Source organism: Camponotus vicinus, unplaced genomic scaffold (genome assembly GCF_025532165.1).
Source record: "Camponotus vicinus isolate PSW18456_S1 unplaced genomic scaffold, iyCamVici1.0 SCAF_10, whole genome shotgun sequence".
NCBI lineage: Eukaryota > Metazoa > Arthropoda > Insecta > Hymenoptera > Formicidae > Camponotus > Camponotus vicinus.
Window position 1 is genome coordinate 5,455,766 of NW_028141946.1, and position 14,860 is coordinate 5,470,625.

General features: G+C 27.9%; 5 protein-coding genes across 7 annotated transcripts in view; 2 read left to right on the forward strand and 3 right to left on the reverse strand.

Moving 5' to 3' along the window:
- The first annotated feature begins 266 nt into the window (after positions 1-266).
- On the forward strand, positions 267-2,258 carry LOC145960522 (jerky protein-like). 2 transcript variants are annotated; one of them, XM_083080061.1, is made up of 3 exons: positions 267-377; positions 1,123-1,262; positions 1,366-2,258. In XM_083080061.1, the coding sequence occupies exons 2-3, from the start codon at positions 1,248-1,250 to the stop codon at positions 2,149-2,151; spliced, it is 801 nt and encodes a 266-aa protein (XP_082936187.1). In that variant the 5' UTR covers positions 267-377; positions 1,123-1,247; the 3' UTR covers positions 2,152-2,258. The 2 variants fall into 2 exon arrangements, with proteins under 2 accessions (XP_082936187.1, XP_082936186.1); XM_083080060.1 differs by lacking the exon at positions 267-377 and having other exon boundaries at positions 513-1,262.
- A 33-nt stretch (positions 2,259-2,291) lies between these two features.
- On the reverse strand, positions 2,292-3,804 carry LOC145960521 (leukocyte receptor cluster member 1 homolog). Its single transcript, XM_083080058.1, has 3 exons — positions 3,615-3,804; positions 3,439-3,538; positions 2,292-3,297 (listed from the first exon to the last, which is right to left on the reverse strand). The coding sequence occupies exons 1-3, from the start codon at positions 3,635-3,637 to the stop codon at positions 2,521-2,523; spliced, it is 900 nt and encodes a 299-aa protein (XP_082936184.1). The 5' UTR covers positions 3,638-3,804; the 3' UTR covers positions 2,292-2,520.
- Positions 3,805-3,973: 169 nt separating this feature from the next.
- Smf (small ribonucleoprotein particle protein SmF) lies at positions 3,974-5,118 on the forward strand. Its single transcript, XM_083080956.1, has 2 exons — positions 3,974-4,132; positions 4,722-5,118. The coding sequence occupies exon 2, from the start codon at positions 4,738-4,740 to the stop codon at positions 5,002-5,004; it is 267 nt and encodes an 88-aa protein (XP_082937082.1). The 5' UTR covers positions 3,974-4,132; positions 4,722-4,737; the 3' UTR covers positions 5,005-5,118.
- LOC145961100 (chromosome transmission fidelity protein 8 homolog) lies at positions 5,011-5,730 on the reverse strand. The gene is made up of 2 exons (XM_083080955.1): positions 5,599-5,730; positions 5,011-5,493 (listed from the first exon to the last, which is right to left on the reverse strand). Exons 1-2 carry the CDS (start codon positions 5,616-5,618, stop codon positions 5,154-5,156), a joined length of 360 nt encoding a protein of 119 aa, XP_082937081.1. The 5' UTR covers positions 5,619-5,730; the 3' UTR covers positions 5,011-5,153.
- A 3,075-nt stretch (positions 5,731-8,805) lies between these two features.
- The window catches only part of Mcu (mitochondrial calcium uniporter), a 52,379-nt gene continuing 46,324 nt past the window's right edge, over positions 8,806-14,860 (reverse strand). For both annotated transcript variants that reach the window (XM_083080961.1, XM_083080960.1), the window contains exons 3-7: positions 12,025-12,201; positions 11,783-11,901; positions 11,404-11,550; positions 10,471-10,674; positions 8,806-10,383 (exon numbers count right to left, since the gene is read on the reverse strand). In XM_083080961.1, coding sequence (XP_082937087.1) covers positions 10,057-10,383; positions 10,471-10,674; positions 11,404-11,550; positions 11,783-11,901; positions 12,025-12,201 — 974 coding nt within the window. In that variant the 3' untranslated portion in view covers positions 8,806-10,056. The remainder of the gene's footprint in view (positions 10,384-10,470; positions 10,675-11,403; positions 11,551-11,782; positions 11,902-12,024; positions 12,202-14,860) is intronic.

The window sequence follows — 14,860 nt, forward strand, 5'->3', positions numbered from 1 at the left end:
TATCATATTTGTATATTATTTTCAAAATAATGATTGTTATACTCTGGTGCTACCGGCATTTCGTGCACATAGCACGGAACAAAACCAGAAATTGTGCACATTATATATTACCCTCTGAGAACATTCATGGACATTTGCTTTGTAGTTCATGTCCACGTTTTCAATGTCCATAGAGGAAGTATCGCTTTCAGGGATCACCTAAAAACAGGCCATGACATCTCTCAGTCTTCTCTCTGATATGATATGTAATCTTGTGTCAAACTGTTTATTTTATAGTCGAAAGTTTCCTTGTATTTTTTTTGCGATTTTCTCTATATTCTCCGATAAGGGTGCTGTCACATGGCAGTCGGAATTTCGGAAAACGGAATCTCGGAAAAGTACTAGAATACTAGTATTAGGATCAACCAATCAGAATTATTTGGAGAAATTTTAACTTAACGTTTAATGAAAATTAACCGGGATTGAATTTTTATCTTTATAAGAAGAATTTTATTGTTAATAAATAATTGTTCGATAAGTATTTATTAATATACATATAAATATTTAATCAAAATATTTTATCACATAAAATGGTTATCATATTGTCAAGAATAAAAGTTGCGTGTTTGTCGGTCCGGTTTTTTTGTGGCTGGGCTCCCCATGGACTAATATTTCGGAGCATTTCAGAAATTAGTAAAAATAGAAAAATTTATTTTGATAGTTTCCCGACAAAAAAAATAATTAATACAATAGAAAAATATATAAAAAAGTGACATTTGTATGTATTGTTTATTATAACAGAAAATAATAAAGAAATTTTCTAAATTGAAAAACAATTTGAGGTTAGAATAGCATTCCGTTTTCCGTAAAAATCACTTCATGGGGAGCGAGGCTATCGAAAAACCGACATTCAAACTTTACTAGATAATTCTGATTGGTTGATCACCACTCTAGTACTTTTCCGAGATTCCGTTTTCCGAAATTCCGACTAAAAAAAAATGTAGAAAAAAAAATAGAATAATTTTAGGCGAGTTCTAAAAATAGAAAGGATAAAATAGCGAGAATCTGATTGGTTATGTCATTACACCCCTTTTACTCGCTTTCTCACTTTGATCATGCGTACATTGATATTTTCATGTAAAGTAGAGGGAGAGCAACGCAGGAGAAGAAGTTAAGTTTACTGAGGTTACAAATTCGGGAGACTTAAGAGAAATTGGTTCCGAAGAAAAAAAATATCGAATTTTAACAGTATAAACAATAAAAAATCAATGACAACAAAGAAGGTACATTAATATAGATTGCATTAAAGTCCCCAACAATGATTTTGATGATACTTATATATTTTCTATTCCTGAAATATTAAGAATACTGTTTCTTCTTTTTCAGGAACACATTAAGCAAACACGTCTTAGCATTGATGATCGTGTTAAAATTTTAGAACGTCTTGATAAAGGAGAGAAAGGTGTAATTCTAGCACAGGAGTATAAAGTATCTACATCAGCAATAGCAAACATAAAGAAATCAAAAGAAAATTTGCTGAAACAAAAAAGTTCACTCATTATATGCCAAGGAAAAATGTCCAAAAAAAGATGCACAGGTGTCGAAAATAGTCGTCTTGATCAAATGTTGTATGAATGGTATTATCAGGAAACAAACATGGGGATTCATGTGACGGGATCAATGTTGCGAAAGAAGGCATTGGAATTAAACAAACTACTTAATGGACCTGCGTCTTTTAAAGCATCAACAGGATTTTTGAATAAATTTAAAGAAAGACATGATATTATTTTATCAGTTCGTAGAGAGAAAAACACTGATGAAGAAAAAGACTCTGCTGTTCAAGATGCAAGTGATGATTTGTGTCAAGAATTGACTAATGACAATGTAAAACAAGAAGACTGGGAAATATTAAATCAAGTTGTCTTGCCTGATCATTATGAAAATGACATTGATCATGAGGAAAATGAAGAAATAGAAGTAGAAATGGAAGATAAGGAATATTTGGATGACAATTCTGAAAATGATATTACAGCAAAGAATGCTTTTGATGCGATTAATACATTTATCTGTTGGTATCAAAATCAAAATTATCGTTCGCCCGAGGAATGGCAATATTTATGGAAATTTTGGAAACATTCACTAGATCAAACTCTTCTTGTGAAAAAAATATAGAGTAAAAGAATATATGTTTATTTTTGTAATGTAAAAAAGTATGTGTGCAGTAGAAAATAAGATAAAAATGTAAACTAATTTAACGTAATAAATGTACTAATCTATAACTTATAATAAGTTTGTAATTTAACATCAATCTATTTTGTAAAGATGTATTTATTTTACATTTTAGAGACAATTTCTACAAAATTTTATTCATTTGATTAATTATTCATTAGGAATACATACAGTATATACATACAATATATAAATTTCATATATAACTTCATATATATTACATATTTCTTACATTTAGATTTGTATAATAATGATTATATTTTAAGTATATCATCCGAAAAATGTGAAAGTAATTTATTTACTTCATTTAGATTATGTATATTTAGGTGTTCTTTCTGCATTTTGTCTAGCAATCTCAGGGAAAAATTGTGAATTGTATTTTTGTTTGATGGTAGGTTTAGGAGTTTCTGGTGCTACAATAGGTATTGGCTCCCCTCTCACCTTGGCCAAGAGTGCTTCAGTTCTTAACTTTTCACTTTGTTCTCTAAGCATCCTCTCTGTTCTTAATTTTTCTATATTTATATTACTTTGACTCTTGGCTTCTTTCTTAATTAATTGCTTGTAATTTTTTTCCTCATGTTTTTTGTACTTTTTGTCTTTCTTATGTTTTTTGTGTTTATGGGTTTCTTGATCAGAATGAGAACTATCAGAATTACAATATTTTCTCTTAGCGCCCTCTGTCTTTATTTTTGATTCCTCGACAGATGTAGAGCGCATAATATTCAAATATTTTTTTATATCGACTATTGGATCATTTAAAGCTTTCTTTATTGTTTCTACTTCCACATTCTTCTCTGTATCTAATAATCTCCTTGGTAATTCTTCATACCAATTTTTCTTTCCGGTTGCTTCATTAGTATCTTGTCCCAGATATGTCAAATATCCAATTTGTTTTTCATATTTTTCCTTCTCTTCCTTTTTTTCCTTTTCATGTTCTGCATTAGGTTTGTTGTAATCGATCTTTCCATCTTCAAGCTCAGCAAAAAAGTTGACATGTTCTAATTTTGTATTGGAATTGTCAACTTTTGAGCGACCATCGTATTTGGATCTTGCTTGATGTCTTAATAAATTTATTCTCGATTCAGTTTCCTAATAAAAAAAAACCAACATTATAAACTTATAACAAGAAATAATTTTAAGCAATTTTTGTTGGAAAGTAAATCAATAAACAAAATTTTTAAATAACAACAAAGCTCTATAATCAATATTTAAATAACGTTTATTACATACAGCTTTTTGAATTCGTTCTTGTTTAATTCTTTCCTCTTCAGCAGCTTTTGCTTCATCTCGACGTACACGAGCAATATTCTCTTTTGTTCGGACATGCCATCTAAATAAAAAAATTACATTAGAATATATACAACATAAATATAAAAATACATTTAACACACAAAAATAATTCATACCTTTTCTTCGGTAGAATATTCATTATCGCTGATGCCAGTAAATGACTGTTTCTTTATGTAGCAAAGCACATAAATAATCTTGCACAGTGTATGGTTGAAGCTACAATTCCGCGATATGGGCTGCGTTCTATTAATACTGAAAATTTATAGTATACGTAATGTAAACTATAGATTTTCAGTAATGGCAGTGAATATTGGAACCATAAAACAGATTTCCAGTAAAAATACACATAGACATACTGTTACATGATTGGCTATTAGATAGAAAGATTTTCGGGTCTTCGAAAATTCTCTAGTCGATAGCCAATTGTGTCTATTTCTGTTTTCTTACTTATCTTTTGCAGTTGGTAACATGTATGATAGACTAACCTACGTAAACGAACACGAGGGAGCTTCTTGTCGCAGAGTCAATGACAGAGGGAGCAAATATTTTTCTTCAGAACCGTTTGTAATAATCGAGGTTATAGTTAGCATAAATTGTGCTTGAATAAGTTTTTTATTTATATTCTATTTAAGAAGTAAGTATATATACATATATATATATTATATACACATTTTTATAAAATAATATTTTATTTGATATATGTCAATAGTTTAACATAGTCAAGCTATTGAAACTTGATTTCATCAATTTTATATTTAATATATATTTCAATATATACATTTATATTAATGTATTTTTATAACCTAATTCTAAAAATTGGTTTTCGAGAAAGTAATATTATTTGTTATTTTGTACATTTATTTAACATCAAATGTATCAAAAATAATAACTGAAGCTGATAATTTAACGTAACTATTGATATATTATGTTGCAAAAATATATTTTAAATAATATCGAATATATATTGAAGTATATATTGAATATAAATATACACAGATTCCAAAACTATTTGTCACATATCAAAGTTTTAGATTAGATATTCAATTTTCATAGACACGAATCTCTCTTCCAATTATTATTATTATTTATATATAATATTGTTTTAATATTATTATTATTATATATATATATATATATATATATATATATATATATATATATAATATTATTTATTTTTATATATAAATCTATTATAAACATATTCTTTTTTATTTAAAATGTAGATTGCAGATATCTATCATGGCTGCGACAATGCCAATAAATCCCAAACCATTTTTAAATGGTTTGACTGGAAAACCAGTCATGGTGAAATTAAAATGGGGCCATGAATACAAGGGTTATCTGGTTTCTGTGGATGGATATATGAATTTGCAACTTGCAAACACTGAAGAACATATCGATGGCAGCTGTACTGGAAATCTTGGGGAAGTTTTAATCAGATGTAATAATGTCATGTACATAAGAGGAGTGGAGGAATCAGATGAAGAGGGTGAAATGAAAGACTAAATAAAATATGTTAAACTTAATATTAAATTTAATGCTAGATTTTAACCTTGTATTATTAAATATTGACATAATTAGACTAATAAAATCAATAAATAAAATATTTCTTAAACATTATACAGTTAAATTTGCAAATGATACAAATTTATATGTTAACATGGTTTTGGAACATTAGTTACTATAGATTTTGGCCTTGATCTAAACAAAAGTTTCTTCTTCACAATAGCCTTTACGATGTATTCTGTCTTTACAATCTGATCTTTTCCAATTGTCTCGTCTCTTACATTGTCACGATGTCTTTCTAATACAACCAAGGGTTTTTCAAGTGTTATTTCTTTTCCATGTAGTACATGAATTCCAATAATTAAAATAGGTATTCCAGCTTTTGTAAAATGAAGGTCGCCAATTAGTTGATTATCTAAATTTCCAATTTTTTCGAATTTTAAATCTCCTTGCAAATCTATGATAGCCCAATCTTCTATAATTCCATTTCTAAAAAAAATGGACTTTTTTTAATTTAATAATATAAAAATTATCGATATTTTATGAGAAGTAAGATATATAATCCGTAATAAAGATGTGTCAAAAAAGTTTTACCTTTTAATTGGTACGATCATCTTCGTTAAATCTTTATTCTTTATTTTTGAATTTCTTTTGAACGATGTACATATATGAACACTACTTCATGAGGTTAAGTAATATCAAATGCCGCCAAAGCTTGTCGTGCGTTCATCCACTTTTACAAAAGTATCGTATAAAAATTCCCTAGAAACTGTAGTGAGAAATGGCATTTCCATTAATTTCGAAAAACAAAACTACGAAATAAAAAAAAAGTAAAACTTTTGTGTGATTGAAATATTTTCTTTTAATATAATAATTTAAATATAAACCTATACATAATAAATATATCCATATTTTATATAAATTAAAATATGCAATTATAAATATAAATAATATAATTACAATATAATATCTTTCATATATAATACGGATGAAACAAATGTAAATATAATTTATATATAAATATATATAGATATATACAAATACTTTTATGGAAAAGTCTATCATTTTATTGATGCAAAAATAAATCTCAAAATCTAAAATAAAAATAAATTTTTAATAAATATTTCTTAATAAAGTTATTTTTTATAAATTTCGATTTATAAAAAATTTATGTAAATGAATTAATTATTATTAAGCTTATATAAAAATGGAAAAGAATTGTTATATTAAAAGAATAATATCTAATTATAGAAAAATTATGTGAAAATGAATAAGAAGTCTCCATAGGGATAAATATTTATTAATTATATAGAATGCAATTTTGATTTAATGTTGTACATATATTTTATTTCCAATTTTCTTCACATGGAAATACATTGAACGCAAATCACAGCACATCTTCACTCGAATAAATATTCATGTATCGACTGTAGTAGTATATCTCTAAACAAAAGTAGAAATAAATGCTTATAGGTGCATTTGTGTTATTAACTACTGAATTAGAATCTGCGAGATTCATATATTTCAAAATAAGATTTTGATGTCCGTTTACATATCATTTTACAGATATATTTATCAATCTTATCTACACAATATTAGATTTTTAATTAAATTCATCGACTTAAACATACTTCTAATGACTTGGAACTATTTTGAAAATAATATGCGGATATAAAAAAAATAGACATAAAAATGATTGAAATTGATCACGAATAATTTTTATCAAATGAATTTTGATGCTTCGGTTCTTTGGAAAATTTGATGAAATAAAATAGTTGGCATCAAAGATTATCGATTATGATTAACGTGAACATTTTACAAGTTCTTTTCCTCTTAACATTTACGTCAGATATACAATAGATATATAATAGTCTCTCTCAAATGTAATTAGCTTTGATTATCTATTAATCAATCGAGAATTAGGCGTTGAAGCTTATGAGAAATACACTAAGGCAATATCATTCGCAAAATAACATGTGCGTAATGTACATATGTGCGTGTATATATTTATATATGTACAAAAATCTTTTTGTATATACGAGATCTAAGAATAGAGTACAAAATATTTTAGGAAGATAACTGTGCGATGAGACGATCAGAAATAGGAAAGTGATACTTTCATTTATGTTATTCTAGATAATTATGCTTCTTATTCACTACAAATAATATAAAGATCTATAACTTACGAAACATTTTTACAAGAAATAGAATAAGCTCATTAAAGTGTGATTAAGATAGGGACGCTCTAAACGTATTTTTTATGCTTTGTGTTTTCCCGTAAAAAAGCATTGGCATCTAATGTGTGTTAGCAGTAAATTTTAATTAATTTCTAATATCTTTAATTTAGAATTATCTATCATTTATGTTTGAAATACGGTATACATTTTAATAATGATGTTATGTAAAAAATTGCTTTACGTAACATAAAAAGTTTATTAAAATTAGATGCATTATATATCCCCTCAGAATATAAATAATAAATATATTTTAATAAATATATTTTAATCTATTTGAATGATTATAGGAGATTATAGTTAGAAATTTAGTTGAAAGTCTCGAGATAGCTTATATGAAGATTTTGTTGCTTTAACATGAATTATAATAATTATTTCTTGAATTCTATCGAACTTTTTTGTTTGAATTGTTAACATAAGCACAAAATAAATAAAAGCCAGTTATAGATTTAACAGACTACTTTAACGGACGGATAGATTTTATAAAATCAAGAAGAAGTCTTATAAGTTTAGAAGGACAATTTATGTATGACTTTTTTTTATATTATGACATTTTGGAAATGTTATGTAATAGCATAGTTATAGTAGCATTATTCGTGTGCTTTCATTAAGAGCAATTGATAATGCTAAAGTGATAATAGTATAAGTGCTTTTTATTATGATTTTTCTGACTATATATTGATGATTTTCTATAAAGAGTTCTATAAAGAGTTTGATTTGAAAACTAGAAATTTTCAAGGATAATTTTGAAAGAACATTAAATATTTTTTTTAGTTACATTATAATATGATAAGGTACATAATCGAACGTATTAACCTACCTTTCGTTATATTTTTCTGGACTAATGTCTTTTTGGATGGATTTTCATCTATGCTAATGTTCATGTATGTTCGTGTATAATTAATGAAGGAAAGGATAGCAATATGTATATATATGTACTGATATTTACAATGTGATAGTTATTGAAATGCATTAATTATTAATGATTAGCAATTTCGTTGACTTTTTATGAAACATTATATATATACAATAACATCAATCGATGTATATCATAATACCACTTTGTGAATAGTCAACAGCATTATTTAATACTATGCATAAAATGACTTAGTATTCATTAATTGTGTATTTTGTATCAAATTATAATGTATCTATAATGTGGATGTATCTATATAATTATAATGTATCAATCTATAATTGTTGTAAATAAGATTTTCAGTTACTTTTAATATTTGCAGAACAAAAATCTTATGTCTACTTACTTAAGATATAAGAAAATCTTCAATATATTCTTTTCAGATGCTATATTAAATAATATAAATAAAAGATACGTATTTTTGCGGATTAATTTATAGTTTACAAAAAAAATGTAATCATATTTTGCAACTCCTTAATATATTACAAGTTTTTCATTATATACTCTTGTTTTCAAGCAAGGTATTCGTATATTATGCCTTTTTTACATACATAATTATTGTATATAAAATATTATAATTTATTATATAATAAAAATTATAATATATATACAATATGTATATATATACAATAATTATGTATATGAAATATATACATAATTTAATTTTTTATGTACATAATTATAAATATAATTTACACTTAACACGGCTTTATATTTCAGAAGATTTATTTTTTTTAAATCTTCTCACAGTTTTCGCGAGGCATATTATCATAGTGACAGAATAATTACTTGTCAGTTAATTCGTTTAAAATGCTATTTATTTTTTATAGCGAATTCAATTGGCGGTACTAATGCGCAGAGATGTATACTAAAAACTGTTATACACAATTGTATTGTGTACACAAATCGACTACCAAATTTTCATTGGTCAACGTACTTATATTATAATTTTGAATAACTTTGTAGTCAATTGTATTCAGTCTGCACCAATGCGCAAAAATTACTGTCATGATTATTATGCAATCATAGAGTTTCAAGTTACAGCACCGCTGTCTTGAGATTTATTATAATATAATTCGGCCGAGAATGAGATATAACGATTGAATTGGTGCTGAAAGATTGGCCAGTAAAGTGATAAGATATAATATACAACAATGACCCGTTGACATTTTTCAGGAAATAATCCTTCGATTATACATAAAAATACAACAAAGAGTTAATCAAAATAGCATACACTAAGTTAACACTGATACTGGGCATCATAAATGCCTTAACTTACCAGATGTATTTTTGAAAAAAAAAACGCATCATATTTGACATGTATCATTTTGATCATATGTTATATCTCAAATAAAACATGTTATTATAAAATTTTTATAAAATGTTACTCTCTTCTGTTAAAGTACTAGCTGATTCGAAGACTGCTTATCCAGCGGTTGTTACGACATTTATGATGCCTAAGTATAATTATCTCCTATATTTTTCTCTAACGTCTTCCAAACACGTCGACAGCATTGAGCATTCGATAATCGCGATATTTTAATGCCTGTGAAATACGCGTGGTAAAGGTTGCCGCCGATACTACTTGGAAGACTGAGTCGAGATCTGAAGATATCACTCTAGATTCTGTTTACACAAACACACACAAACACAAAAATAAATTACATTCTCCTTTTGTCTCGCACTCCGATCGCGTTCAGCACCGATTTCGCGGACTTAAAAATTACCCTGAGTGCATCGCGCGAAAAATTCTCTTTTGAGTATATCCAATACTTCGTTGGAAAAAGATAATGTCAATTTAAGCGATCGGTAATCGTTGAATTCGTTACTTATGACTTTTTATCGCACACTCTATGTTGAATTAAATTTGACAAAATTTGATTCAACTTTCACCCACCTAGACTAAACTTTAAATCCCTCGTCGGGATGTTTTTTCGGAGCATTCAGTTCTGGCATGGTTTTAGGAACATCTCTTTCGGGGCTGGGACTGGGGCTAGGCGAGGAACTCGGCGATCTTGAGCTACTGGAACTGGATCTGGCGCGTTGTTTACGTTCCTTTTGAGTCTTATATTCGTGTAAAGGACCACGAATGACTTTCAAAGTGGTTTCTAATTCGTAGGCTCGATCCTTTAACGAATTGTACAAGTTAATGTCGAGACCGATTTTCCGTGCTCTTCTATGAAGTACTATGAGATGACGTCTATTCAGCACGTCCGGCAGCATATATTCCTATATAAATGCATAAAGAAAAATAGCTGATTTCATCGAATTATAATGTTATAGAATTCTACAAGTATATTTTATTATAAAATCAACCTGTCTAGTGACGAGGTAATAAATAAACCACATCATAGTAGTGCCATAAGTAACGAAATAAGTGACAGGCTCCATTATATCCCATGAATATTCCCACCAAGTTAATCTGGCTAATGCTCCAAATTGGATTGACATCATAATTAGGAACGTCCAAATAAAGAAATTTGCCTTTTTATAAGCGGCATTTTGTATTTCTTGCAATTTCTAAAAGAAATACGTAAAAAAGAAAGAAAGAGATTAAGAGAATGTAAAATCCACACTTTTTTATTTTTTTATCATTATTTGTAATGTATCTAGATGTTTCTGTTAATAAAATTATTTTATTTTTTATCATATTCTACATAATTAAGAAAAAAGATATGATATTTGAGACAAATAAATATATCAGAGGACTGTGGAAACTAAAGTAATTTTTTCCTTTATTATTTCGTAAAGAAAGAAAAAAAGATGCAAGAAATATTTTACAAAAATTCTCTTTTCATGACATTGCATAATAGCGAATATAGCAAGCGCAGTTCACACAAAGATGGGATGAGAAAAGTATTTCTTCGCTATTTCTTCGATCACGTATACGAAGCACAACGCGAGTGTGCTAATTAAAAGAATATGGCAATTAAGAAGAGTTGTAAAACCAGCGCGAGTATGAGAAAAGATTAACAATAGAAGTGTGGCCGCGTTTAAATATAATTTATGCACGTTTACGATGGAAAGGTAATCGATGCATGCGCTTCATTTAATTGTTTCGTTTAATTAAATCAAAATAAATCAATTATCAAATCTATATATTATTTCACATAAATATCCATAAATATGTCTTATGAATATATATAATTCGTGTATGTATGTCGTACAATTTATAATATAAAATATTATAAAATATTATTTTATATCATAAGAATTTTATATTTTAAAACATTATTTTAACATTTTTACCTGTTCCATGGGTACTAATTGTAATCTAATGTCTTCTAGCTCGGCCACAACCGATCTTTCCATATCGACTTGATATTCTCGCACGTGGAACGCTTCATAAAGTTGTGCAATGAGTGCTTGTATATCTCCAAGTTTCTGAAGATCCTCCTGCGAAAGTGAGAAATGTAGAGTGATCCTTGTATCACGCTTAGTTTGACAAGAAAAATATGTGAACAACCAAAAGATATCGCCGACAAGTGAAAATTATGATTGACCGAAATATCGCTCGTTTAAAATTCTAATCAATCGACATTAATCAGAGCGTCCCAACTACGCAATTCTAGATTATATATAAAAATACAAAGTCGAATAGAAAACTCGTCTTTATGTGATAACTCACTATCGTGCACCTTTCTTGCAACGGTGGCGAAACAACATATTCGTTATCGTTTATTATTAATTTGAAATCCCCTTCTAAAAGCGATTCTATCGTATTACTGGAAGATATTCTGACGCCATCTGAAAAGCAATCAAAGCTTTTAGTTTGCATTATCAAATCTATCTGATATTGTCACAATCTCTAATATCTTAATTATTAATTAACCGCTAATTGTAATAGAAATGATTGATACGATATCTTACCTAACGATGTTATGCATGCTCGATCGATGCCACGATCCTCTGTCTTCAACATATCTAAAAAATTGCCGACTGTATGTGTTATTGGTTTCATAGTAAACGAGCAATATTCTCTTCTAGATGGAAGAGGCACCGTGATTCTGGGAAGTCCTTGGTAATATGTCACGGTGACATCCACATCTACGTAATATATATATACATTAATATATTTATACATAACGTTTTTCTATTTCACGCAAAACAAGGTATAATTGTCTTTAATATGTCTATGAATATATTTAGCAAGTCTTGCGAAGTTATTAAATTCTATGAATATTTTTATAAGACTTTATTCTCTTATTTCCTCTCTATACATATGCAAATCTTGTAAAATAATTTGATTTTTAGTATTAGTAACCATTTTTAGTATATTTTCTAGATCCATATGTGCATTCAATTGCGTGCATCATGCGAATATTTCTTGACTGGCAAAAACGTAATACGGTTTGCGCATGAGAAAAGTATGCGTGCGTGCACGCGTACAATCGTATCATGGATTATTCGTATTCATTGTCGAAAGTTTGGATGGGAAGTGTCTAGTTCAAACATGAAATTTAACATTTCGAGCGATTCGATTAATTAATTTTATCGGTATTTCTATTCAATAATATTAGACCATCATATAAGACTTGTAACAATGCATATCGTAGAACCGTTTTTATATTAATATCAATTTTTTTATTTTATGCTAATATCAATTTTTTAAGCTTAATTGATCAATTAATATTTAAATCGATTTATCCTTTACAATTTAATTAAATAATGCCGAAAGAATGTTAATTATTGGTTATGTACAACAATTAAAATTATAACGTAGTTAGAACGGAACATCGTTCTGACGAGGCAATGGAAATATGCGAATATGCGCAATTATAAAAACATACGTTAAACATTAGTTACACACTACATACTTGCTTTATCCGTGTCGCCTATTATATTTACTTAAAATTATATGTATACAATATAAATCTAGTGAAAATACTTTCAACCTCTCATAATGATTAATAATTCGTCGAACAGTATTATTTTCTGTAAAACTTGTTTCTCTTAATTAATTTAATATATTTAATATATTTCCGATATGCCTGATGAGAATAGTACGAATAAAATGAAATAAAATAAGAGTTTTAAAAACATTTAAAATGGATGAGAATATTGCCCCAACTATTATATATTTATATTATTATTTATATAAAAAATATAATATTATTTATTTATATAAATTATATTATTTGTATAAAAAATAATACAACACATTTTATACTGAACTCTCAATTTAATTGCTATTCAAGGGAAATTGTTTTGGTGATTTTTTAAACGTATTTATGTATCCGTGCATCTTTCAAAACTAAAAAAAAAAGAACGATATGTGGAATCAGTAAAATGCATTGTATCCGCGACTTTGCTCGCGTGATAATCGCGCAATTGAGAGCTAGACTGTGTGTATTAACCTGGTTACGAGCCGTTGATATGAAGAAGGTATTAGAGTGTGGAGAACGGAACGAGACGACCGCGAGGTCTTTCCGCTGTAAGCAGAACGGAACCAAGCATTAATCCGCTTGCGCTAACGATCTCTAAAAAATGCACTTGTAGGCGCAAGAGCCATCTTCATAAATTTTTTTTCCAAGTTTTGTCGTTATAATTTTTAAGGTGGCAAAGACTAAGAAGCGACTAATTTCGAGAACCACATCATCATAGAATATTGATGAGATGATGAAAGATTAGCAAAAATAAATCGATATACTTCGTAAAAAAAGAAATAAATAAAAAATTTAATATATAAACTCTCTCTAGTTCAAATAAAGATTTTCGCGACGCAAATACACAATTATGTGGCCCAATATGTTCTGAAATAATTTCAAAACTTTGCATATATAAATATTTTGCAAGAAAAAACGATATGGAAATTTCAGATTTTAATAAAAATGAGAGAGAGATAAAATTTAATAAACAGCGCTAAAAATTGTCAAATAAAAATGCAAATTTTTCCGAGATTATGAAATACAAGAAATGATGCAAGAAATTAACGTGTAATGAGTGGATGCGAAAAAGAGGAAGAATTAATGCTGCTTTCAAATTATTTATAAATATATTGTAAAAAATACAAATATATTATGATGGTACATTTAATATTAAATCTGATTAATCAATAATTTAAAAATTATATATTAGATACTATTTCTTTAATCGATTACTGTAATTATTTTTATATGATTAAAGATATAATCCTTTTGCAAGTAAAAGTATGTAATCTCTTTTGGGAAAAAAATTTATTTTAATCTTACTTTATAGATTGAAAGAGAGAAAGAGAGATATGTGGCATCGTATATCAAAATATTGACAATCGCATAATAATATATATAAAGTTATTTACGTTTACAAAAAAATATTATTTATAATATATTGTACAATATCTATCGATATTATGTGCCTAATGGTCCGGCAATACCATTTAATTCTCGAATAAAAGATATAATATAATTACTAATCGTTTGTCATGTATAATTCTTATTTCGAAAGGGAAACGCAAGAAGCTAAGATTTCTTGATCACTCAGGATACTCAAGGAGCGATCGGTAGTGATCGACTGCAACTCGGATAGAAATTTAATGCCGCGATAATTGCGAGTTTTTTAAACGCACAGGTAACATCCGATAATTAGTACGCCCCCACATGACAGACGATCGGCGGACGGCGATCTGTGTGCATCGCCCGGTAGTAGGTTGGCATACACAGGTGGAAGTGGTAAGAAATCTACCATCACCTAACCGTTCGCCTCCCTTCTTCCATTGTCTGTAGTG